The 26,469-nt window shown below is 41.1% G+C and overlaps 2 protein-coding genes across 2 annotated transcripts; one reads left to right on the top strand and one right to left on the bottom strand.

Moving 5' to 3' along the window:
- Nucleotides 1-1,264: 1,264 nt before the first annotated feature.
- NMD3 (NMD3 ribosome export adaptor) lies at nt 1,265-8,130 on the top strand. Its single transcript, XM_056499141.1, has 15 exons — nt 1,265-1,342; nt 1,460-1,594; nt 2,092-2,188; nt 2,632-2,712; nt 2,938-3,066; nt 3,541-3,631; nt 3,771-3,849; nt 4,137-4,233; nt 4,453-4,570; nt 5,076-5,221; nt 5,708-5,820; nt 6,429-6,501; nt 6,938-7,044; nt 7,433-7,503; nt 7,898-8,130. Exons 1-15 carry the CDS (start codon nt 1,302-1,304, stop codon nt 8,029-8,031), a joined length of 1,512 nt encoding a protein of 503 aa, XP_056355116.1. The 5' UTR covers nt 1,265-1,301; the 3' UTR covers nt 8,032-8,130.
- Nucleotides 8,131-13,311: 5,181 nt separating this feature from the next.
- On the bottom strand, nt 13,312-15,658 carry LOC130256870 (serine palmitoyltransferase small subunit B-like). The gene is made up of 2 exons (XM_056498955.1): nt 15,582-15,658; nt 13,312-14,315 (listed from the first exon to the last, which is right to left on the bottom strand). Exon 2 carries the CDS (start codon nt 14,297-14,299, stop codon nt 14,057-14,059), a length of 243 nt encoding a protein of 80 aa, XP_056354930.1. The 5' UTR covers nt 14,300-14,315; nt 15,582-15,658; the 3' UTR covers nt 13,312-14,056.
- Between the last annotated feature and the right edge of the window lie 10,811 nt (nt 15,659-26,469).

The following is a 26,469-nucleotide window of genomic DNA, read 5'->3' as shown; positions in this document are numbered from 1 at the left end:
TCCATCAGGATGTTACCACATTAAATAAATCTCACACAATGTGTTGATACCATTCAGCTTTATTTTTCTCCAGCATAACCTGCAGGAAATAAATGCTGATGCACAAACAAACCTTGGTACCACAGAATCAAATGACAAAATGTTTTGGGTTGGAAACGATCTTAAAACTCATTTAATTCTGACCCCCTGAAGGCAGTTCCTACTTTCCAAAGGGCGCTTATGGTACATCACAAATGGAATATAAACCGAGCGGAGTGTACCGGCTCCTCCTTGTAAATTCAAGCATCATTTAATTCTTAATTAATTAATTGCAGCAAAGTACGTCCCTCACGGTTCCCACCCACCTCTCCATGGCCCCTCACGGCCCTTTCCCTCAGGCTCCTCCATGGTTCCCTCACGGTTCCCGCCTGGTTCTCCATGGAGGGTCCATCACGGTCCCCCCATGGCTCCCTCACAGCTCCCGCCCGCTTCTCCATAGCCCCTCACTGCCCTTTCAGGGCTCCTCCATGGCTCCCTCACGGTTCCCGCCCGCCTCTCCATGGCCCCTCACGGCCCTTTCCCTCAGAGCTCCTCCATGGCTCCCTCACGGCTCCCGCCCGCCTCTCCATGGCCGCTCCATCACGGTCTCCCCATGGTTCCCTCACGGTTCCCGCCTGGTTCTCCATGGAGGGTCCATCACGGTCCCCCCATGGCTCCCTCAGGGCTCCTCCATGACTCCCTCACAGCTCCCGCCCGCCTCTCCATGGCCCCTCACGGCCCTTTCCCTCACAGCTCCTCCATGGCTCCCTCACGGTTCCCGCCCGCCTCTCCATGGCCGCTCCATCACGGTTTCCCCACGGTTCCATCACGGTTCCCGCCCGCCTTTCCATGGCCGCTCCATCACGGTCCCCCCGTGGCTCCCTCACGGTTCCCGCCCGCTTCTCCGTGGCGGCTCCACCACGGCCCTTTGCGGGCTCCCTCAGGGCTCCTCCATGGCTTCTCCATCACGGCTCCCTCACGGCCCTTTCCGGACTCTCTCACGGCTCCTCCATGGCTCCCTCACGGTTCCCGCCCGCCTCTCCATGGTGGCTCCATCACGGCCCTTTCCAGCTCCCTCAGAGCTCCTCCATGGCTCCTTCACAGCTCCCGCTCGCCTCTCCAGGGCCCCCTAACTGCCCTTTCCGGGCTCCCTCACGGCTCCCCCATAACACCCTCACTGTCCCCGCCCGCTTCTCCGTGTCCCCCTCGCTCCACCCCGGGCTCGGCGCCGCCGTCTCCTCCCCTTCCTCCGGCGGCCGGAAAGCGCCGCGTGTTCCGCGGCCATGGAGTACCTGCCGGCGGCGGCCCCGGCGCAGGGACACATGTGAGCGATGGCGGGCCGGCTTCCCGGGGCGGGGGCGGCTGTGGCTGTGGCTGTGGCTGTGGCTGTGGCTGTGACTGACTGTGACTGACTGTGCTTCTCTCTGTCCCCCTGTCCCAGCCTGTGCTGCCAGTGCGGCGTCCCCATCCCGCCCAACCCGGCCAACATGTGCGTGGGCTGCCTGCGGGCCCAGGTGGACATCACCGAGGGCATCCCCAAGCAGGGCACGGTGCACTTCTGCAAGCAGTGCGAGAGGTGAGGAGCCGCCAAACCGCTGGGGACGGCAGCAAAGTGCATCAGCCTCAGGGTTTTGGGGGGCAGAAGCGCAAAAGTTGGGTGGTGAGGAGCTGTGGGGGCTCAGCCTGGAGAAAAGGAGGCTCAGGGGGAACCTTGTGGCTCTGCACAACTCCCTGGCAGGAGGGGACAGCTGGGAAAGGTTGGTTTGGATATTGGGGGAAATTCTTCACGGAAAGGTTTGTCCAGCCTGGCACTGGAGAATTCCCCATCCCTGGAGGGGTTTAAAAGCCCTGTGGATGTGGCACTTGGGGATGTGGTTGAATGGTGGCCTTGGCAGTACTGAGGGAATTAATTCACTCATCTTAGACACTTTCCCATCATTTTCTATGATTCTAAAAGTTGTGGCTGCATTGGTGTTCCTAAACTGAAAGCTTTGGAAATAGCTGCTGGTCCTTGGAGTGATTTAAGGTGCTCAAGCAGCTTTCAGGTGCTGTAAAGTGCTCCTGTATCCCCAGGTATCTCCAGCCTCCAGGAACCTGGATCCAGTGTGCCTTGGAATCCAGAGAGCTGCTGGCTTTGTGTCTGAAGAAAATCAAAGCTTCCCTGAGCAAGGTGAGAGGCTGATCCTGCTGGGATTTCACAGCCTGGTCACAATTGTTACTGTAGAGATGGGAGCTGAGCAGAATGAACTGAGGGATGCTGATTTTAATGTACCTTAATTTCAGAAATTATTTATGCAGTATTTGTTCTCACTGGTTGATGATGATATAAAAAAGGGTTGCAGAGGTCTGTGTATAGATTAACTCAAATTCACATTTAAGTTGAATAAAGCATCCCTTAGGTTCAGACTGTTATTAGAGGGAAAGACCTGAGATTTAGCACCTTTATTTTACATCAATCAATCTCCATTTTCTGACTATTCATTCGATTTGAGATATTAATACATATATTTTTAATTATGATTATTCACTTCTTCACTTGTTTACTGGACCATAAGTTTCTTTTTGTGGAGTTAGACTTGGTTTTACTGAGCTCTTGCCCTTCCCCACGGGCAGGTCCGGCTCATTGATGCAGGATTCATTTGGACAGAACCACATTCCAAGAGGCTGAAGCTCAAGCTGACTGTTCAGAAAGAGGTAACTGGAGCACAACCATCTCCCTGTGGCTTTTAAAAAACTTTTATGGCAAACAACAGGATTTTTTAATTATTAATTTTCTTATTATTAGATTTCATCCTGCCTAAATTTCGTTGCTAAAGTGCCATTCATCAGAATGAAGAAAGTTACTGTCTGTTGCAGTAAAGATGGGAAAATACTGCTGTTATTTGTGACCCAAAAAGAGCTTAAACTTTGGTTTTGCAGGTGATAAATGGGGCAGTTCTGCAGCAGGTGTTTGTGGTGGAGTACATTGTTCAGTCTCAGATGTGTGAAGACTGCCACAGGATTGAAGCCAAGGATTTCTGGAAAGCTGTGGTGCAAGTCAGGCAAAAGGTAGAGACAAACTGAATTTTTATTTGATCCTGGCAGAACAACCAAAGAACTGGGTGATTTTCTGAATTTCTCAGACAGAAATGTACCCACACTTAGCCACAGGGACTTGTTTTGTGTTCAAGGTTGTTGAATTTTATCTTACTCAGTTTAGAAAAACTTTCTCCTGTCTGAAATGATGCTGGCAGGAAGGTCTTGTGTGGATAACTAAATACCCTCCTGTATTTTAAGACAGTTTGCCAACAGTGGGATAAATATTTGAATCTTCTTTAAAGGAACTAGATCTCTCTAGCAACCAGTTACACAAAAATGAGAAATTAAAGCTTTAAATAATTTGATATAAGTAGCACACCCTGAAATATTGGATATTCCTTCTCTAGGTGATCTCTTCATATAAATGTTTATTCTTCAGATATCCTGCTTTGTACTTGATGCTTTTTAAATAACCTTGATGCTTTTGTGATTATTTGGTTTTAGACTCTGCACAAGAAGACTTTTTACTATTTGGAGCAGCTGATTTTAAAGCACAGGCTCCATCAAAACACACTAAGGATCAAAGAAATCCATGGTGAGTGGCTCTGGAGGAAGAATAACTTGGATTTGTGATGGATGTTTTCATTGTGTGTGCTGGGAGCTGTGTAGAGAAAAGTTTATTAATTATATTAGATACAATAGGATAGAAATAGATTTGTTTCTTCTCTTTTCAGATGGCCTGGATTTTTATTACTCTTCCAAGCAACATGCCCAGAAGATGGTGGATTTCCTTCAGTGTACAGTTCCATCCAGGTACAGCACTCCTGATCATTGCCTTGAGCACTCAGAACTTTGTGGAATTCTCCTAAATCCTTTGTCTTAAAATAATTTTGTAAATGCAAGTGTAAGGAATCTGTATTTTAATCAAAACAGACAAAAATCCCTCCTACAAAAATCCCACATTTTCCACTTTAATGGTAAAAATTTACCTCTGCTTCCTTAATATTTTTATTTATGATACAGACACTTTGTTCCAAGGATCTCCTATTCCAGGTGATGTCCCTCTTGTTTCCTGAAAATTCTATTTTCATGTTTTACAGATCCAAATCATCCCAACGTTTGATCTCCCACGACATTCACAGCAATGTCTACAACTACAAAAGCACTTTCTCTGTGGAAATTGTTCCCATATGCAAGGTAGCTTCCCTCTGCTTCATCTTTAGGGTGTTGTGGGAAGTGGGAAGAGGTGGGATTTGGAGATGGAGGTCATTTGGGAGGTGGGGAGGGATCCACATGGGAAATGCAGAAGTTACTGCGGCTAGAAACACAAAAATGCCAAAGTTTAACACTTTATTTCAGATGTTTTGGTTAAAAATTGAGGAAATGGGAATGTCAGTTGTGTGTTTTGGTTTGCAGGACAATGTTGTGTGTCTGTCACCCAAGCTGGCCCAGAGTCTGGGCAACATGAGCCAGATCTGTGTGTGCATCAGAGTGACCAGCACCATCCACCTCATCGACCCCAGAACTCTGCAGAGTGAGTTTGGGCTTTTCCTCAGCTCCTGATTGTTCTGCTGCCACAATTGCTGTTGGTTTGTTTCCACGAAATCTTGGATTTTTGGACCTTAATGTTGTTCACTTTATCTGTACAGTAGAAATTTCATAGTGAGCTGAGTTCTCCAAGCTTGATTTCCATAGGGCAGAATGAGCAGGCTCAGCTTGAGTCCCTGGATGTTCTGAGCATTTACCTGTGTCAGATTTATTCCTCTACAATTAGATGGCAACTGGATTAAATTTTCTGAAATTCTCTGCTTTGCTTGGTGTGTGCTGGTGAGCCTGGGCAGCAGAATCCCTCTGAAGGATGGATCCAGGGAATAATTCCTTTGAGTAAAGTCTGTCCCAGATCAGCTGCTCTTGCAGCAATGTGGGTCATGTCCTAAACAATTGAGTTACACTGATGAACAAAATGTGTCTGTCAGTTGCCTTCCTTTTGGTTAATGGTTCTTTTTTCACAAGAAACTCTCTCCCTGATCATTTTGCAGTTGCTGAAATTGATGGGAACACCTACTGGCGTCACCCCTTCAACAGCCTGTTCCACCCCAAGCAGCTGGAGGAGTTCATCATCATGGACATCAACAGGGTCCATGAGAAGAAAAAAGGTGCTGGGGCAGGGGCTCGCTCAAACAAGGTGAGGATTTCTCTCTTTTGGGCCTTCTGCTCAGCTGAATTCATGCTCTGGATCTGCCTGGGCTCTTCTGGAGCTTGCCCCTGGCAAAAGGTTTTTTTGGGTCCATTTGGTTTGGAAATGGCACAGGCACAGTGTGAATTCCACTTCCAGGAATTCATCATGAAGAGTTTAAACTCTGCTTGTTACGGGTATTGAAATATTAACTTTGCAGCTCTTATGAGTGAATTGGTTTTGTTGAAGCATTTCTTTTTTATCAGAATTAATGGATCTTAGTTAAAAACTAAAATAGATGTCTATTTATGGAAACAGCTTTTGGGAATCCCATGTCCATTTCCTTTTATTTAATGAGCAGTGAGGAGTAGCAAGGGATTCATTGGATATTTGATGCAGAAACACAAGTTTAATGACAAGTGGAGTTTAAATCAGTGCAGATGTTGGGGTTAAGCTGGGTTTGGTTAAGGAATGTTTTATTTTCTATTCCCAAAGCACACTCTGGCTGAAGCCTGGGTCAGGAAAACCTCAGAGCTGGACACTGATCACCAATATTTCTGCTGTACTCACCTGGGGCACATCCTGAATCCTGGAGACCTGGTCTTGGGGTCTGTTCTTCTTTTCTAAAACTTTCCTTAAATGATTATTTAATGACTGAATTTGTGTGTGTTATCAAGAAAGTGTTGGTCTGATTTCAAAATGGAAGCAGCAAAAGGGGTGGAATCATCCTGGTCCTAATAAAAAAAATCTCTGTTCTAGAAGGAGTTTTCATTAAAAATTGTTAGAAATAAGAGAGCTGACTGCCTTCAGAGTGCAGCTTGGAATCACAATTTAGCCACAAATGGATGGGAAGGATTTTTAAAGCAGCAGTTAATTATTTGTTTGCTAATGAATATCACATACAGTGATAACAAATGTGAATTTTTTGTAAGATTAGGCAAATTAGGTGATGCTTAAAAAAGTTTGAGCATGAATGTTGTGAGCCCAGCAGAACCTCAGTGGATGCTGCAGTTTGGATTCCAGAGGTTGGGAAGTGCCAACAGAACAGGATTTGGGAACAGCAGCTGCTCATCCTTATCCACATTAATGTGGATTTTTATTTGTTTGCTTTCACCTGGAATTATTTCTCTGCACCTTGCACTGTGCTGCCCTTTAACACAAACATTGAGCTCAGGGTGTTTTATAAAGCAGAATAAAACTCCTGTTTCTATTTTAGCTTTGACTTGGCCAACTGCAACTTAAATGATGAATTTGCCAACAAGATGAACCCCCAACATATTCCTGATGTGGTAAGAAAATCCCTTTGTCTGTACAAAGTTCTTCAGGGCTAGGAAGGAGTGTGATTTTATGATTTATAATGAGCAGTGCCTGAAGGAGGAGAGGATATTAACAGCCATATTTGAGCACCATCTGAGTTTGAAGGATTATTTCCTTAAATATTTGAGTGGTTTTTAAATTATACATTTATTGTTGGATTTTTTTTTCAATTACAGTGGTTAGATAATACATTAATTGTTGTTTTTGTTCCAATTACCAACCACTGAGTGCTAAAAACTGATTTATAACTCCAGTGTGTGCCTGTCTCTTCAGGACCATTTTCTGAGTGTTATAATTCCATATAACACTGCTGAGTGCCAGTCCAGCTGGCTTTAGACGCCCAGGTGTGGGTTTGGGTGCTGATTTGGGATTTTGGGAGGTGGAACAAGGAGCTGCTTTTCCCTGCAGGTGCTGATCAAGAAGAGCTACGACCGCTCCAAGCGGCAGCGCCGCAGGAACTGGAAGCTGAAGGAGCTGGAGAGGGACAGGGAGGCCACAGACACAGATGATGAAAGGTTCAGTATCTGCTCTCCTTGTGCAGTGACAAAGCTGCTCCAGCTTCTAAATAACCTCCAGCTGAGAGCAAAAAGGGAGAAAATGAGAGGTGAATGAGTTGGGAGTTAATAGGTGAGGGTAAAACAGCAGCGAGAATGAGGTGGGAATGGGGGAATGTCTCTGCTTTGGTTTCTGTGGTTTTACTTCATTGCATGGATTTCCATTAATCCAAAAGTGAGTAAATACATCCCACATCTGCTACAGACAGTACCAGGATTTCCTGGAAGATCTGGAAGGGGAATGTGGGAATGCTTTCAGCTCTGGTTTTGTTTCTGTGGCTTTACTTTGCTGCATGAATTTCCATCAATCCAAAGGAAAATGAGTAAATACATCCCACATCTTTTACAGACAATACCAGGACTTCCTGGAAGATCTGGAAGAGGATGAGACCATAAGGAAGAATGTCAACATTTACAGAAGTAAGGCCTTTTAAAATCCTTCTTTAGGTGTAGTTAAATCCTGTGTTTGAGGCAAAATAATTTTACTGAAATTCTGTTTGCATTCTCCAAACTATTCATGCCTGGAGAAATGCTGTGAGGTGTTTCACAGATGTTTCACCTGATGGGTTTTGTTTCCTTGTCTTTGACATGAAAAAGAACTTTCCTCCTGCACCCAAAATCCCTGCTGGGTGAAGGATTTCTTAAAAAAATTCATTTTTTCCCTATGAGGTGACTGTTGAGTTTTTAGGTTTTATTGTTTATTGGTTGTTTTGGTGGTGTTGGTTTGATTTTTTTCCCTTGGGGTTGCTCTGGTGTTTTGGGGTTTGTTTTCTTTGCTTAGCTGATTTTTTGGGGGGTTTCTGTGTGTTTTTAGATGCAGATATTCCAGTGGAGAGTGACACAGATGATGATGGAGCCCCACGGATCAGCCTGGCTGAAATGCTGGAAGATCTCCACATTTCCCAGGATGCCACTGGAGGGGAGGGAGCAGAAATGCTGATAGAGTAAGGACAGTGCCTTCCATGCAATAAAAATTCCTTTGGGGAGAAAAAACTCCCCAGACCACAATTAACCATCACAAGGGCAGGAAAAGTGACAGAACTCCCACTGCAGCCCAAAACAATGGCCTGGAATTCATCTTTTATGGATGATATTCCAGAGAATCAGCAATTAAAGTTCAATTTCTGGTGGAAGCATTGCAATATCAATTCCACAAGTTCCTCCCAACCCTGAGGGATCTTTCCATGCAATTTCTGCAGTGGAGAAAATAAGGAAAGATTTTAGGTGAAGTCCCTACCTACTGTTACAGCTTTAATTTCTTACATGGGGAAAGTTTTCCCCATTTTCTGGCACAATGGTTTGAAGCCTTTTATGATACTGGTAGATTATTCCATATATCCATATTTTGGGGAAGCTCAAGACTAATTTCTGTTCCCTTGCACAAAGAAAACTTCCCTGGAAAGCCCTTGATCAGAAAGATTGGAAAATCCTGTAGAGTGTGATGAGTACTGAACTATATCCCATGTGTGGATCAGTGGATTAAAAGCAATATGCACAGGAATTAATTAATAAATCAGCTGTAAAGGATTAAAAACCTCTGGAGATATTTTCCTTCATCATTTTTTAGTTCATTTTAAAATCCAGTTGCACTCTGCATGCCCAAAGAGGACAGAATAATAAATTCCCTGTTGGTGGTTGGTGATGGAGAAATAAAAACTGGGTTTAAACTGTGCTGTTCTCATCAATCCTTTTCCTTCCTGGAGTCTCCCAGGAATATTGAATATTTGCTGTGTTATCTCATCCCTTCATGGATCTTCCAGCAGAAGATTTGTCTGGGAAGATTTTGTGCTGCTGGATCCAAGGGTTGGATTTGTGGGATTTGTTTGGTGGAGCAGCTCCCCAGAACCAAAGTTGGGTTTCTTTGGTTCTCAAGTTTCCAGTGCCCCATTGGGAGCTCAGAGAGGTTTAGGGAGTGCCCAACAAATTCAATATTTGCCAATATTTTCACTTGCACTGTAACCACAGACATTATCATGGATAAAAGCTGCACCTTGCCCTGCAGCTCTTCCTGAAAATCTCTCACAAAAAGTTCCTTTTTTACAGAAATCATTCAGGATTTTAAGAGCTGCTCAATGATGCATTTCCACCCAGATGTTGATGAGTTTTGAGTTGGAAGTCATGGGAAAAGCTGTGCAGAACTTTGGAATTCTGTTTTGCTCAAAGAAAATAGTGAAAAAAAAATCTGTTTTGTAAGTCAGACCTTTCAGCACAAAAGCTGGATAACTGAGGGGAAAATGAACAGAAAAAAGGAGATTGGAGTGTGTAAACATTCATTTTTAATTTTTTTTTCCTAGATAAAAGTCTTGTGTGTTGATGTAAAGCTTAAGGTGATGATTTCACCTTTAACTGCTTTAAAATCTGTTAGTGGATGGAACTCCAGGGGTCCTAAATATGGGTCAGATGGAAATTGCTGAGGTGAAATATTTATGGGAAAACTTTTTGGGAAAAATTTTAACCTCAGGCCAAGTGCTTGAGCTTGGCTGCACTCCAGGGACAGCTCCTGGGCCAACAAAAAAAAAAAAAATCCCAACAAAATCAGTTTTATTTCAGTCTCTCACTCTTGGAAGTAGCTTAAAATAGGGAATTCCAGAGGAATATTGTGTCAGGAAGTTTTCCACTAAAAGTTCCACAAGGGTACAGATTCCTTCTGTTGGAATTTTGGGATTTGGAATCATTTCACTGGATGCCAGTGGGAAGAGTGTGGCTCCATTTCCACCCTGGGACTGACAGAGATGGATCCAATCCCATCTCTTCCCCTTTCCCCTGCAGGAATATCCATAGAAAAATCAGGATGTGCCTGTGCTGAGCATGAGAGTCCAGCTGATGTCACTGTTCCTGCATGGCCCCAGGAGCTGCTCCCTGCTCCAAGGAAAAGCTGGCCAAAAACTCAGGAAAAACTCTTTCTGCTCGTGCAGTTCTTCATCTTTAAATTCAAAATAACACCAAGCTAAAGAAAAATAAAGAAAAACTGCTTTGAGCTTGGTGTTGAAGGATTTCAAGCTGCTCCTTCTGCAGATTTAGCTCAGCTTCAGCTGCACCTCCCAGAGCAGGTAAAAGGAGGGGTGGGAATTGGAAATCCAGAGGGATTTGGGAATGTTTCCTGTAGCTCATTCCAGGACATAACCATGGAACAAAAAACCCTGTTGCTGTCAGAATCTGTGTTTCCTCCTAAATACAAGATGGGAACCTGGTTAAGCCAAGTGAGAAAGAGGAAATGAAGTTTAAAACTTGTCAGGGTTTCAGTTCCATGACAAAACCAAAGCCTGATGGTAAAGCAAGAAACTGAAGGGATTTTGTGCAATTTAAATATTCAGCTTCCTCAAATGAAACCATTTTTGGTAAGAAATCCCCAACAAGGACTGAAAAGCCCTGAAAGCAAATTTTAGACTCAACTCTGGTCAGTGAGATTTGGGAGATGGAAGGAAATTCCTGAAGCTGTGAAATATTTGGTGTTGTTTGCACACCTTGCTGAGACTTTGTGTTCTAAGGATGGTGATTCACACCTTGATCCCTGGGAAAAAAATACCTGAAAAATACCTAAATAAATCCTATTTCATATAAAACCTGTGCTCTAGACTGGAAATGTCAGCAGCAGAGGAAGGAGGAATTTCCTGTCTCAGGGAGACTGGAACTCAACTGTTGCATGAAGCAGTTTCAGCTGAGCAGGGGAGTGAAGCAGAAACTCTCAGCCAAGCAGGACAGAGGAATTTCAGGTCAGCTCTGGAAAAACAAACAGACCTGCTGGATCCTCCCTCCTGCTCTGACCAAAGCCCTGCACGATGGAAATGTCCTGTGGGATGCAGAGGCCAGGAAGTGCTGAGAGGTTCGTTTTACAAGCAGGATTTTCAGGTCAGGTAATGAACAGCAAAGATAAGAGCTGCAATTACACGTGGCTGTAAATAAAGCAAAGTGCAAAACAAAGACAGCAACAACAAGGAGTAAGAAATTATCTTCAGCTTCTAAAAACTGAAGTGATCAGCAGCAGAGGGGGGAAAATTCCATGGACAGAAGCATCTCTAGTGCCTTTAGGAAGGGTAAACTCTGTGGATCAATAAAACACAGATTAAAGTTTAATGGGAGATAAGGTGTGAAAGTTCTACAATAAAAATGACTCGAGGATTCAGGGAATCCACCAGGATGTTCTGGCTGGAAACATCAAAAGTTTCCTGGTGAGCAGTTTGATTTTAGCAGCTGGTTCTTATTTTGTTCTTTAGTTTCCACTCTTGCTGAACCAGCCTGGGTTAAGTTGTGCAATTTAAATATTTCCTTTTCACATGGCAGGGATCTGCATGGTGCTGAATGTTATCCTTGCATTCCTTTCTTAGAACCCCAGGACAGAAACTTCCCCCAACAGAGAAGGGTGTGCAGGGAATATTCCACTTCCCATTCCTCTTGGAACACTTCCTGCCTCACCCATGCATTCATTCATTTAGATTTGCAACACTGAGCATCAAGTGTGAAAAACTAAATGTGGCCACTCAGAGCAGCCTGTGGAAAAATCTGGAGAAATGTGGAAAGAGCTTGCTCAACCCCAAAAATCCTCCCTGGAGCTCTGGCAGATCTCCACCCTAAACCTGCCCTGATGCTGATCCCATTCCCAGCTGAGCCTGACCTGACACACCTGAGCCAAACTGGAGCCCCTGGGGCTCCTGGTGTTGCAGCAGGAACCTGCCCAGGCACTGCTGGGAACTGAAATGTTTTAAATCCTGGAGTCTTGGGACAGGCAGGGAAAAGGGGGTGATGAGGAGAATGGGTCAGGAGCTCTGGGAGCCCAGCTGCCACTTGGGCCCTTGTTTCCTCTGCTGGATTTTGGTGCTTTCCTGGCTCTGTCCTGTTCCTCCAGCCCAGCTGGGATCTGGGCTATCCCCCACTCCGGCCCCAAATCCTGCCCCAAATCCTGTCCCAAAGCCTGCCCCAGCCATTGCACAAGAGGCACCCACAAACACCACGTGGGGAAGGGCAGCAATAGCAAACAGGGCAAAGTTCCTGCTCCTCCAGCCTGCTGTGGGATTCCTGAATGTGCAGGAATGCTCAGGGTGTCCATGGGGAATCCTCTGCTGGAGATGAGGGTGACCTGTCCTGCCCTGGCCTCACTCCCAGCCACTCTGCAGCAATATTTATTTACACAGTCTTGAGAAACAGAGATTTTGCACCTGCAATGCAAAGTACTGCCTGTATTTCTCTGTGTTAGAGACTGGGAAAAAAAAAAAATCACTGTCTAGAGATTGATCTCATTAAAATACTGGGTGCTCCCTCTTCATCAGTAAATACAAATTATATTGATAAATATCAGTAAATATAAATACAGACTAAGCATGAAAGTGAATCTACACTAATTACTACTTCAACCATTATATTACTTTAATAAAACATCCAGTTGGATCTAAATTTGAAAGTACTGAATAGATCTTTTTTTACAAACTTAGAGATACTTGGGCATTGTTAAGAGACCTGTGAGTTTGAGCACAGCTGCCCTCATTTTCCCAGAGGATTTATTTCCATCTCCAACCTTACTTCCCCATAATTATAAACTGGGAAAGCAGCTGAGGTGACAAATGACATCATTAATGTCTTCACTTTGTTTTGTCGCCTCCTGTGCCCAAACCTCATTCCCTAAATCCCTGGATTGCCTCCTCCAGCAAGAGCCCATCCTCTGCAAGGAGAGCTTGGGAAAACTCCCCAAACTCACCTCAGTGTGGGTGAAAAATGTGGATTTTTGTCACCCTGCTCTACTCCCTTCATCTCCCAAGGATTCCAAACCCCAGTTTGATTCCCAAGCTCATCCCAGTGCAGCTCCTGCCTGCTGCAGGAAGCTGGCAGCACAGGAATCTGGTGGTTGTAAGGCTGAAAAGTCATGGAATTTGGAACAAAAGCAGTCCCAGCCAAATCCAGCACGTTATTTACAGCTCAGGGGTTTGTGTTTCAAACCCTGCTCAACAGGGAGAGTGTAAAATGGGAAAAGTAGGGAGAAAAAGGTTAGGAAATAAGGAGACATTGTATTTTTTACATTATTTAGGGGTTTTATTTTCAGCTGAAACCCTACCACAAGTGAATATGTAGTGTTATATTCTCTATATGATTTACTCATCTTCTACAGTAAACCAAAAGTTATCTGTTTTTATAAAGCCCAAGAACCTGAGAGTTTCAATCACAGATTTTCACAGCAGCACATCCTCCCATTTTTAATGAATCAGTGGTTGCTGTTTGCATCATGATAATATAATTCATTGTATAAAACAATCAAGGAGAATGAATAAATCCTGAAATCATTCCATAAAAACACAGTGAGCTCAGGGAAGCAGCTCCCACTGGTCCAGGATTTTTGTGTGCACATCTCTTCTGGCAGACAAGAACAAATTCATGCTGTGTCATTTCTCCAGATGAAAACTTTCCTTATCCAAGCAGCTTTCCCTGGAATGACAAAATCTTCAGGAGGGTTGTTCCTTTTCCCTGGAATGATAAAATCTTCAGGGGAGTTGTTCATTTTCTCTGGAATGAGAAAATCTTCAGGGGAGTTGTTCCTTTTCTCTGGAATGAAAATCTTCAGGGGAGTTACTTCTTTCCTCTGAAATAATAAAATCTTCAAGGGGGTTGCTCCTTTCCCCTGAAATAATAAAATCTTCAGGGGTGTTGTTTCTTTTTCCTGAAATAATAAAATCTTCAGAGGGGTTGCTCCTTTCACCTGAAATAATAAAATCTTCAGGGTGGTTGTTTTTTTGTCCTGAAATAATAAAATCTTCAGGGGTGTTGTCCCTTTCCCCTGAAATAATAAAATCTTCAGGAGGGTTATTCCTGTCCCAATCCCAGCTCTGTAATTCCAACAGGTCCTTAAAACTGAAAGCTCATGAAGAATCAAATGGTAAAAACAGGGATTGATTGGAGCAAAACACGAAGAGAGAATCAAGCAGAGTTTGCTGCTCCTGGACAAAGCTGGGCTGAGGAAAAGCTTGGATCCCAAAGTCAGGGTGAGCTTTTACTTCACCACAGCTAGAGCATTTTCCCGTGGGTTTCCCAGGCAGCTGCAGAGCAGCTGGAGGGCTGAGCTGGCGTGGAAAGCCAGGCAGACATAGGTGGTGTAGAGCAGCAGCCCCAGCACGGCCAGGTTGAAGGAGTAGAAGAGCAGCTTCTCCCAGGGCTCCATCAGGTAACTGCAGGTGATGAGCTCGAACTGGCAGAAGAGCCAGTACAGGTAGCTCAGGGTGCTCCTCACGTCCATCCCTTCCCAGAGCTGCCTGCGGGATGGAGGATGGGGAATCACAGAGATGGAACCTCTCACTGCCCATCCTCACCAAGGAGAGCTGATTTTATCCAGCAGCTGTGGCAATCCCACCTCCCGGCTGAGCTCTGCCAGAATTGCACCTTGCACTGGGTTACTCAACACTCTGTGGAGCAGCTTAATTAAAAATCCCTTTAAACCTTCCCTCCTTCCTCCTCCTCCTCCCCACCTGTGCATTTCTATACAGAATTTGCTCATTTCTGCCCCTGCAAACTGGATTTTAGGTCTCGTGCTCCAGTTGCTGCTGAAGTCCCAGGTGTAAACTGAGAGTGTGGAGAACTCCACACATACAGAATTCCAAAAATAGGAAACTACACCCAGCTAAGAAAGAGAGAAAAAAGAAAGAAGGAAAGGAAAGGAAAGGAAAGGAAAGGAAAGGAAAGGAAAGGAAAGGAAAGGAAAGGAAAGGAAAGGAAAGGAAAGGAAAGGAAAGGAAAGGAAAGGAAAGGAAAGGAAAGGAAAGGAAAGGAAAGGAAAGGAAAGGAAAGGAAAGGAAAGGAGGAAGGAAGAAAGAAAGAAAGAAAGAAAGAAAGAAAGAAAGAAAGAAAGAAAGAAAGAAAGAAAGAAAGAAGTGTATAATGTAATATAACATAATATATACTATACATAATATATAACATATAAAATATAATGAATATAATGTATATATAATATATAATATATATTATATATGTAAAACAATAATAAACCCAGATTTCTTTTAAAGAAGAAATAAATCAATGCCAATAGTTACTGAGTGTTGCATTATGTCATCAGCAGGACACAAATGGAGAGGAAAAGGGAAAACAGGATATTTCAGTTATTGACACTTCCCTAAGAGAAAACAAACCTATTTTTTTCTAATTTCCCTCTTTTTAATTGGGAAATAAAAACTCTTGGTGGTGTCAAAGAAATTTATCCCTCAGAAATTGCATACAATAAACTCCATAGATGCAAACAGAGTTGGATTTTATCCTAAAAAAGCCACTTGCCAGAGATTTTAGAGACATTTTGCTTCCACATTTTCCCTGTCTCTTTTTCCTGCCAGCTGAGCTAAACAAATGCTTCAAAATATTAATAATTCCTTGTGGCAATATCCTCACTAACCACCCCATTCCTGCCCATCACACCCAGTTTTTCCTAAAGCAGGTGACACCTGAGCCTCTTCCCATCAGACATCACAGGGTGGCTTGGAGGGAAGATTTTCCTGTGCAAAATTTGGGCTGGAAGGAGCAGAACTCACCTGTGCAGGGAGCAGGGAGCAGCTGCAGCGAGGATGGAGAGGCAGGAGCAGGAGCTTTGATCCTCAATGACAGAGCTGGCCTCACTCCCCGCCCTCCTCCTCCTCCCCGAGATCTCCTCTGGCCACAGGACTCTGATTTATGCAATAATTTATTCTCTGTCTGGCACCTGGATCTTGGAGCTGAGCCCAAGCTCGAGGACTCTGCAGGGAGGAACACACCAGGCAAAAAAAAAAAAAAAAAAAAAAAAAAAAATTTACAATTAATGCCTTCCCTAATTTGAAACCTCCCAAAACACCTGTGGGGCTTTGAGCTCCTACAATTTAATGTCTGCACAGAATTATGGGGTCAGAGCTGAGCAGCCACAAAAATGTGGCACAGGGAAATGTGCAGTGGAGCCACCACCTTCTTTTGCAACCTCTGATTAGAATCATTCTCAAACATCTCCCAGTCTCTGCATCTCCCAAATCTCACCAGAAACCCCAGCGTGGAGGGAATTTGGGAACAAGGTTTGTGGAAGGAAAAAAGGGAGAGTTTTCCTTAAAAAAAAAAAAAAAAAAAAAAAAAAAAAAAGCTGCAAATGCTGGAGGCATTTTAATGATTTAATTGGGTAAGTAAACGAGGTAGGAATCTGCATAATAGATGGTGTTGGAAACTATCTGCCTGCAGCCAAATCATTTCCAAATATGAATCAGCTCTGCATGGGCATCAATTAGTTGACATAATCTATTCCTATTAAAAAGCATTTTGCACCTGTGAAAAATAAGTTAAAATCCCATAAAAATCCACAAAAACCATGTGAAAACCTGTATAAAGGGAGAATCTTAACACATACACACACAAGCACCTTCCAAGCAATGAATTGAGTAGCAAAAAATTGCTAAATAATTCAAATTAAACGCGATTACTGTAAAAAGCTAAATAAAAATAAGCTGTAACGTTAAAGTGCTGCTAAAACTTTAAAGGGTTATGCTAAAATTTGTACATCCAGAGGTGTGAAACATCTGGTTCCACATCACAGCTGGAATGGGGCCCCACAGAAAGTGGGTAAGGAATCACTGGTGAAGCACTAATCTTAGGAAAATTAGGATTTTAGTTAAAATTTAGTTATTTAAAAATAATTAAAAATTAGAAGGAAAAGCGGCCTTGAGGTAGTTAGCTGAATCTTAAATAATTTATTGTCATTTTATGTTTGCTCAGCTGGGCTGACAATGGGAAAAGACAAAACTGGTGAGTGGACCCAAAAAAACACAGACAATGCAACCAGAAACCCATTGTTTGAAAAACTTGGCTGTCCCCAAAAATCATTTCTATTGCCATTGATAGAAAATGTTGAGAGTTCAGGGTGAGGAAGACTCGCCTTACTTCCTCTTTTTAAAACCCCTCCCCACAAAAAAACGATCCCAGACTTAATTTAAGAAGTCAATCAATGCTTAATAGCCACTCCAGCTAATTACCGCAGGGAGCAGGGGATGGGAGGGGCTGTTATTTTGAATTATATTATATATATTATTATGAATATTTATGTTATAAATGAGAAACAAAAGTCTCGATATTCAGCAGAATTTCGATTGGTTTATTTTGTATAGACAGAGCAAAGCAGCGCTGGGGGAAACGCGAGGGGCTCCACCCAACTTTTTATAGGATGGTTTTCCCTGTAGTAATCAATAATTGTTATTGTTTTGTTGGAGTAATTCTGCAGGGTGAGCAGAGAAACTTCCAAATTTCCATGGGACAGCTCTTGGGACATTGGTTACGGAACCATCTGGTCATGGGAGATAAAAACAGAAGTGGAAAATCTGATCTTTAGCAGATAGTTTGGGATTGATCACACAAAGGCAGGAAATCTGATTCTGCAAAAAAATCTTTCAGACTATGGAAAACCTTTTTTATTTTTATTTTTATTTTTTTTTACAAACTGGTATACACAATATTCATAATTTAAACAGAGTGGGTTTAATCATGTATTTGCCTTTATCTAGGTCCATGTTATTTTTTTTTTTTTTCCCTAAGTATTCTGGTTTATACAAAACTTCTACGATTAACACGAATCTTTTACCAATTACCACAATAATTTGTTTGAATCCTTTACCGAGAAATAAACTCTGTGATTTTGCAGTGTGTGTCAGAGGATCACACACACTTTAAATTGTTAACTTTAAATTGTTAGGGAGTCTTTTGAGAGTATCGGTGTTATTGTTATTTCGGTGAATCACCGGGACTGCATCAGGAATTGATGTTGGGATGCAAATCCCGGAGTCACCCCAGGGAATTCCTCAGGAATTTGTCAGGAATTCCTCAGGAATTGGCCCTGGGCAGTCCGGGGACGGTGAGCTGCTGTCATTGAAATGTCCCAAATGTCCCATCAAAGCTGCCCAGGGAACTGGTGACACCCGGGGCAGAATTCCAGCTCCTGTCCCGAGATATTCCTGCTGGGAATAGGAGGGCTCAGGGAAGATGAGTGTTCCTGGGATGCCTGTTTGGGTTGTTTTTATTTAAATAAGTTCTCTGTGTTCTTCACACATTTGTAGCTTTGTGGCCAATTCTATTAGAGGCTCGTTTTCCCAAAAATTCCACAGCTCCAAGCTTGGTTCTCCCAGGCAAAAACTCTTTAAAAAACATTTTCATGGCCAAAGTAAAGCCAAAGGAGCTCCAGAAAAGGAGCTTGGCCCAGGAAAGAATTGCACTTCTCCTCTTAATTGGTGCTTTTTATCAATTAAATTTCCTAAATTTCCTCCAAATGTCCTCACCCCTGTGGGGCTGGGCTTTTGTGGACATCTTCCCATAACTGCTCCTGAAAAATCTTCATGAAAAATCCATTTTTTATGACCTCTTTACTAAAATTATCTCCAGTTTCATTTCCAGGTTGGAGAAAAGGCAACACTGGAATTTCTGGGAGGAAAATGGGATGTAGATGATGGATAATAATGGGAAAGTTGCCAGAATTTTGTCTTCCAGCCCATGGGGGAAGCTAAAATACACAGAAATAAATAGATCTTCTAAACTATTTTATATTTATATTACAAATTTGGAACCTTCAGCTTTTTTCACTCAGCTCTGGCCATACTTGATGGCAACACCCCCAGAAAAGTGGATCCACCTTTTATTTTATTTCTGGGTGACAAAAGTGATTCCTTGAGAATGAGATTTGGATGTATTTCCTTGCAGAAATCAAATCTTCTGAATTTCTGCTCTGCCAACATGATCAGTGCTGCTGCTGCTTTATTCTCATTATTCTGACAGAGGTTCAGACCTTTCCCTGCATATGAATCCTCTTTATTTAGATATTTCTTTTACACATGTCCCAGTTTTTAATATTTTATTTTATTTTAATTTTTATTTTATTTTATTTTAATTATTTTATTTTAACTATTTTTGTTTTATTTATGTATTTATATTTTATTTGTATTTTATTTTATTTTATTTTAATTCCTATTTTATTCTTATTTTTTATTATTTTTATTTTTACATTTTATTTTCATTTTTATTTTATTTTATTTTTATTTTTTATTATTTTTATTTTTATTTTATTTTCTGCCAGTCTCTTCAGTGGAACTCTCCCAGGGAAACCTTTCCCAGCAGGAATTCACACCCAGAGCAGAGATTTTGGATCCTCAGGGATTTATGAACCACCACCAATTCCATTTTTAATTCTCCCCTCACACACACAACACTTTTATGGCCTTAAACCATAAAAACTCTGCCCCTCCACAGAGACTGATTTTTCCAAGACTTTACAGAGTTTCTATTAAAGCCCATTTCATATCCCATCAATTTTATATCAAACATTTCCCCCCTGGCTTGCTTTCCTGGATCTTATTTTCAAGATCAATTCAATCCTTTCAGCCACATTTTTCCATGCCAGGTGGAATCCTGGAGGAGCTCTGTGAAACAGCATTTGATGGGGAGAGAAAACAAAACCCATTCTGACAAAAAAAAGGGCAAAATTATCCACAATTTAAATATAAATCCAGGAAATCCTCCTCTGCCTGTCTTCATAGGCAGAGCCCAACTTAAAATGAAGGATATTTATCAAAATAATCTTAATTTTCTGGAGAAAGGGAGAGCTCTGAGTACACAAAATTGTCCTTTTAGCCAAAATACTGCCTGGCTGCCCCTGGATCCCAAACCCAGGATTTTTTCTCTCATTTCTGCTCAGCTCAGCTCCTCAGGCTCATTTCTTGTGCTCAGAGGTTGAAGAAGAAAAAAAAATCCTTCCCTGATGGGGTGGGGAGGATTTGGGATGGAATTCCAGAGCAGCTGTGGCTGCCCCTGGATCTCTGGAAGTGCCCAAAGCCAGGATTTATTCTTTCATTTCTGCTCAGCTGAGCTCCTCAGGCTCATTTCTTGTGCTCAGAGGTTGAAGAAGATAAAAAATCCTTCCCTGGGAGGGTGGGGAGGTTTTGGGATGGAATTCCAGAGCAACTGTGGCTGCCCCTGGATCTCTGGATCCCAAACCCAGGATTTTTTCTCTCATTGAGGTGTTTCTGTTCAGCTGAGCTCCTCAGGCACATTTCTTGTGCTCAGAGGTTGGAAAATCCTTCCCTTGGGAGGGTGAGGAGGTTTTGGGATGGAATTCCAGAGCAGCTGTGGCTGCCCCTGGATCCCTGGCAGTGCCCACAGCCAGGCTGGGCACTGGGGCTGGAGCAGTTCTGGGATGGTGGGAGGGGTCCCTGCCGTGGCACTGGGTGGGTTTTGGGGTCCCTTCATCCCAAACCACTCCAGGATTTTAGGAGAGGAAGGGCTGTGCTGCTCCAGGCTGTCACTCCTGGTGCCACAGGCCACAGGGGCCCCTTTCTGTGGCACTTTTTGTAGGGTCTTGTTATAAATGAGAAACAAAAGTTTTGATATTCAGCAGAATTTAGATTTCATTATTTTATATGGACAGAGCAGTGCAGTGCTGGGGATGCATGGGGGTCACTGCCCACTCCATGCTCCACCAAATTTTGGTTTGCAGCTCCTTTTTGTAGCATGGATTCCTTGTACTCATCAATAATTGTTATTTTTTTGCTGTCATGATTCTGCCAGGTCAGCAGTGGTGGCCAAAAAAACATTTGTGGGAGCTCTGGATGATGTGAAGTCTCTAGATAATTTGTCAAGTCCCACAGAAAACCATCAGGTCTTGGTAGATAAGGAATGGCAGAAATCAGGAAGTCTGGTCTCAGGGATAGGCTGCAATTGATCACACAAAAAATCTGATTTTTTTCAGAATTTGTTGGGCTGTGTGAAAGCCTTGTTTGGCAAACTGTTAGTAAAACAGAACGATTTAATAATATATTTTCCTTTCTTGAGTCTCATGCTGCATTTCAGACCTAAGTATTCTGGTTTATACAAACCCCAATCCTTCTGTGATTAACAGGAATCTTTTATCAATTACCACAGTTTGAACTCAGCAGGCTGCAGAGAGCACAAAGAGCCTGGTCCTGCTTCCTGGGGCTTTTTTAGGAGTAAGGAAAAGTTCAAATCCCTTCTCCTTATTTGTGGGGCATTACCAATGGATTGGGAATGAGCTGCTGGGAGCCAGGGATGAGGAGCTGGAGCTGCTGAACAGGTTCCTGTTCTGTCCTCTCCTCCCTTATTAAATGAACTTTTCCCTCCACATCCCAGGTTTCCTGGTTGTTCTGGAGAATCCCAGCTCTGCTCAGTGACCAGAGCTGATAATAAAGCCAAAAGCCACAGGACACAGCACTAACGGTGCCCTCACAGCACAACATTCCAGAGCTGTTCCATCCACTTGGCAGAGCTCTGTCCTGACTCAATTCGAGCAGGGAGGTCAGCAGAGAACAATGTTTTTGGAGAAGTCACCAGCTATAAATAAATCCCTTCATCCATCAGATAAACAGCAGAGGGATCTGTGGAATTACATCCCAGATCTTCTATATTTTTTTTTTTTTTGCTCCTCCTTTTTTTTTTCTCCTTTTCCACCAGCTGAAGGCAGCTGCCAGCCATTCCTCCCCATTCCCAAGAAAAAAATTGGGAATGTGGAATTTCCCTCCTCTGCTGCTGCTGAGCCCAAACCTTGGGCAGGCTCTGAGCTCATCCCTGACTCTGGGCGGGTTTAAAGCTTCTCTCAGTGCCCCAAACTCTGAATCTGATTTTTTTATTAAATTTCTTTTTATATTTCTTTCTGTGCTTTCATATTCTTTATATTTTTCAATAAGGTTATGGCTGCATCCACTGGATCCCTTCAGTTCTCTGTGCCAGCTCATTAAAATATCTTCCTTTTACCATCACTTAAAAAAAAAATAATTTCCCATTCCAGCCCTAGAGGTGGGAATGCTTCATATTATTTATTTATTTATTTATTTATTTATTTTTCTATTTGTTATTATATTTATTTATATTTTATTTATTTATTTATTTATTTATTATTCTATTTATTTATTTATTTTTCTATTTATTTTTCTATTTGTTATTCTATTTATATTTTATTTATTTGTTTGGTTATTATTCTTTTATTATCTTAGTGATTTATTTATTTATTTTTCTATTTATTTTTCTATTTGTTATTCTATTTATATTCATTTATTATTCTTTTATTGTCTTAGTGGTTTATTTATTGATTTATTTATTGTTAGTATATGGTTAGCATATTTATTTATATAATTATTTATTTATTTATTATTCTAGTTTATTTATTTATTTATTTATTTATTTATTTATTTATCTATTTATTTATTTATTTATTTCTCTAATTATTTATTGCTGACAGCCCCTGTTGGAGCAAATTTCAAACACTGCCCTTTTAAAAATGGGGCAATTCTTTAAAAAATCCTCCACAAGAAAAATCTGCCCTTATTCAAATATTTCTTTATCTCCATCACCAAAACCTGATGATAAAACTTGGGGGTTTATTAAGGATTTGGTCAGGGCTGGAACAGCCAAGGCACCGAGTGAAATCTGGATTTTCCACTCTGCAGTCAGCTGAGGGCACAGCTAATTTTAGTCTCAGAGAAGTCACCAAAAAAGGCACCTGAAACCTCAGCTCCCCTCTCACCCCAGCTCTGGGACAAGCCTGGCCTAAGGATTTAATCCCGAGTTTAAACCTGTCGTGTTCTGCACCCAAAAGTGCCTCAGAGTGAAACATGTGAGGAGCTGAGATGCAGAAATCAATTCTGCAGCCTCTGCTCCATGCAGATGAAACCCTCTGCACACAGACACCAAACAGCTGCTGAACAGAGAGAAATTAATGAAGAGGAAAATGAAGATTGCTCTGCTGCTGCTTTTTCTCAGTTTGTGCCCAGATCTGAGGGAGGTGTCGTGAGAGCTCTGCCAGTCTGCAAAGCCAGGATTGCTCAGCTGCTCTTTTCTATTTTCCTCACATTTCCTGGAGCTCTCTGGAAAAGTGGGGAGTTTGTCAGGCTTTAATTCACTTTACAACCATCCCAAATGTCTCACTCTGCAGTGCTGCTGCTTAAATCAAAGATCACCTCAGAGAGCAGCTCTGCCTGCCAGGAGCATTTGCAGCTTTATCCCAAAAATTCTCAGTATAATAATTATATATATATATAATTCTCAGAAAAATTCTGGTTCTGGTGGCTCCTCGGTCATTTCCCAATTCCCAGTGAGTTCATTTCTGGAAAAATCAGTTTGGAATAATCTCTGTGAGAGGTGAATTCCAAATCAATATTTTGGGGCTTGTGCTGCCAGTGACTCCAGCAGCCAAATTTTTGTGGCAAACCCAGAATTGTGGCAATTCTGATAAAACTCAGAATTTTCTTCTGAAACACATCCCTGATTAAACTTTTCCACGAAATTAATATTGGCATCTTTGTATCACCAGGCTCTGATATTAAAAGTGAATAAAAAGATACAAAGATGAATAAACAACACCCCATAGTTTACTTGGAAAATGAGATAGATTTTTGTTTTCTTAAAATAATGTTCATATCAGGTATAATTTACCCCAAATTCTAGATTTCTATTCTATTCTATTCTATTCTATTCTATTCTATTCTATTCTATTCTATTCTATTCTATTCTATTCCATTAATATATTTATATAATATTCTATATATTATATATATATAATCAGGAATTTTATTCCCTGAATAAGGCAGGTGTGGGATTTCCACCCCAACACCTGCAGGTATTAAACCAGGATGTTTTCATATTTATAATTGATATATCATAATTTCACTGCTGTGTTCTGCATTCCACAGCAGAATTCTGAGTTTAAATAAATGTTAAAACTTCTGTCAGAAATCTCCTTTCCCCACTGACACTGAGGTTTTTACTCCATTGCTGTTCTGACATAGAAAACTCTTTTATAGTTTTTATAGTTTATAGTTTATATAAACTATATATAGTATGTAGTTTATATATAGATTTTATATACATATATAAATTTTAAAAATATATAAAATATATATAGTACATATATGTAATATATATGTGGTTTATATATAATTTATACATATAGTTTATATATATAGTATATACTATATATTATACTATATATAGTATATAATATACTATATAATATGTATTATACTATATATAGTTTATATAGTTTATAACTTTTATAGTTGTTGTTATTGGTACTGACTTTTCTCTTCTGATTTTATATCTCAGCAGAAGAAAAGGGAGGTGAACCCACAAGTTTTGGGGAATATTTTAATTTCATATTTTTCAGGACTAATCTTCAATGCATTATTATGCACATTTGATTTATGCCAATTAAATATCTGAAAATCCTGAGAAAACCTTTTAACTGGGCAGCAGAATTCAGCCAACAGCAACAGAATCATCCTCCACATTTTAGCATCCCACAGGATATTATAAAACAAATATTCTATGTATTTTGGGAATATTTTTATGCCATCAAATTCAATGTTTCTTCTTATGATTTTGCCCAGTAAAGCTGTGGGTGAAATAATGGTAAATTCAGTTTGCAACCACAGGAAATTAAAGAGTTTTTCCCTGTTATTATTTTTATTTATCCTTGTAAGCCCATTCACAAAATGAAGCTTCTTCCAGTCAAAGCTATCAAATTTTATTTAATACAAGCAAAAAATGATAAAAATGTTCCTATTATTCACACTAGCAAATAGTGAGAGTTTCTCCAATATCTCACTCTCTATTTTAATTCTGGGCACCACAAAATTGCCTGGAAAATCTGAATGTTGCATTTTTCTGTGGAGCCAAAACAATTCCCAAGATTATTCTGTTTCTAACCCACAATTCCTGAGTATCAGAGCGCTGAACAGAGAATGAATTTGCAGCATCAGATTATTTCATTCTGTAGCCAATATATAAAAACAAAAATACAAAAACAAATTAAAAATATAAAAACAAGCCCTGATGGTTTCATGCTATGGGCGAGCAGGAGGAGGAGCTGTTGAGCAAGGAATGTTTTTCCCAGTTTTCCAAGCAGATAATTATCCAGTTTATTCACAATTCTCTTTTCATTCCTCTCACAAGTGACCAAAAACCTGAGGTCGCCCCCCCCCAACAGAACCAGAATGAAATAGCAGCTGGCACCCCGAATATTGGTGAGGTTTTTATTGCGGATTTCTAATGTTTAAAGGAATTTGTGGATGCTGAAGTTCTGCTTCTCCCTGGGAAGAGCTGCTGGAGTGCACAACCTGCCCTGGAATTGGATTTTTTTGGGTTTGAACCACGAGGCTGGCTCAACAATCCCTGAATTTTGCACTTAATTGGTGCAGAATTTTTTTTAAATTCAGATTGTTTTTAATTGAAACACAGGAGTCACAGTTCCACATTTATATTGCAGTAAAATGACAAATAAATGATAAATTGGTTGGTGGGAGAGAGCAGCATCCTCCTTATTTTACATTTATTTTATCTTTCCTTAAGTATAAAATGAATAAAATTTTAGAAGCCACAATAGAGAGAGTGATATTATAATATTATTAGAATTATTAGCTATGCAGTTTGTAGCTAATAGTGACACATTTGTATTTCAGCAAAATGACAAATTAATAACAAATTGGTGGGAGAGAGCAACTCCTTCTTTATTTACATTTATTTTATCTTTCCCTAATATAAAACTAATAGAAATTTAAAAGCCATAATAGAGTGTTACAAATAATAGTGTTAAAATTATTAGGAAAACCTTATTTATCAGCTACCCACTTCTGTAATATTAAAAATATTATTTCTTCTTATTTACCTCTGTTCAGGACCCTCAGTTTCCCTGGAGTATTCACTGAGTATTTTTAATTAATTTAATTAATCAGCCTCATTAGCTACTGATGCTGGTGCCTCATTCCTCATTTCCAAGGTGCAGATTTTGGCATTTTTGGCTATAAAATCTGTCTCTCAACTCATCAAATCGTGACAGAAGGGAAGATAAAGGTGAGAGTTTTTTCTAGGCCAAAATGCAAAATTTTGGATAAAACACTAACAGTGTTATGCACCTCTTCAATTTAAAGCAGTGTCATCATTATATTTAATATTTGTCATTCATTTTGCTATTTCTCAGAGCTGGATGTAAGAATGAGACACAGAAATCATTAACTTTGGTTCTGTAATTTATTTCAGCTGATCTCTGAAAGAAGTGGCAAAACAAAGAATTTATGATAACAGAAATCCTGGGAGCTGCTGGACAACTTGGGATGCTCGTACCTGAAGTTTGCAGCTTTTCACTCAGAATTTCAGTCGGGTTTTGTGGTTTGTAAATTCATTTTGTGCTTGATTCTTGTGGCAGCTCTGAGGTTGGATGATGGAGTTTCCCACCCCACAGCTGGCAGCAAACAGCTCAGGCACGGCATTTAATTGTTTCTATTTAATAGTTTCTATTTAATTGTTTCTCTTTCATTGTTTTTATTTCATTGTTTCTAAGTTTCAATTTAATAGTTTTATGTAATAGTTTTTATTTCATTGTTTCTATTTAATAGTTTTATTTAATAGTTTCTATTTAATAGT

Source organism: Oenanthe melanoleuca, chromosome 9 (genome assembly GCF_029582105.1).
Source record: "Oenanthe melanoleuca isolate GR-GAL-2019-014 chromosome 9, OMel1.0, whole genome shotgun sequence".
In the NCBI taxonomy this organism is placed as follows: Eukaryota; Metazoa; Chordata; class Aves; order Passeriformes; family Muscicapidae; genus Oenanthe; species Oenanthe melanoleuca.
The sequence above is the reverse complement of the archived record's forward strand: the minus strand, read 5'-3'. Positions and strand labels throughout refer to the sequence as shown.

Excerpts from the sequence above, each read along its gene's own strand:
- NMD3 (XM_056499141.1), top strand. The coding sequence starts at position 1,302 with ATGGAGTACCTGCCGGCGGCGGCCCCGGCGCAGGGACACAT. Across the intron at positions 2,713-2,937 it reads AGCTGACTGTTCAGAAAGAG|GTGATAAATGGGGCAGTTCT; the intron begins GTAACTGGAGCA and ends TTGGTTTTGCAG. Across the intron at positions 5,821-6,428 it reads CCTGGAGACCTGGTCTTGGG|CTTTGACTTGGCCAACTGCA; the intron begins GTCTGTTCTTCT and ends TTTCTATTTTAG.
- LOC130256870 (XM_056498955.1), bottom strand. The coding sequence starts at position 14,299 with ATGGACGTGAGGAGCACCCTGAGCTACCTGTACTGGCTCTTCTGCCAG.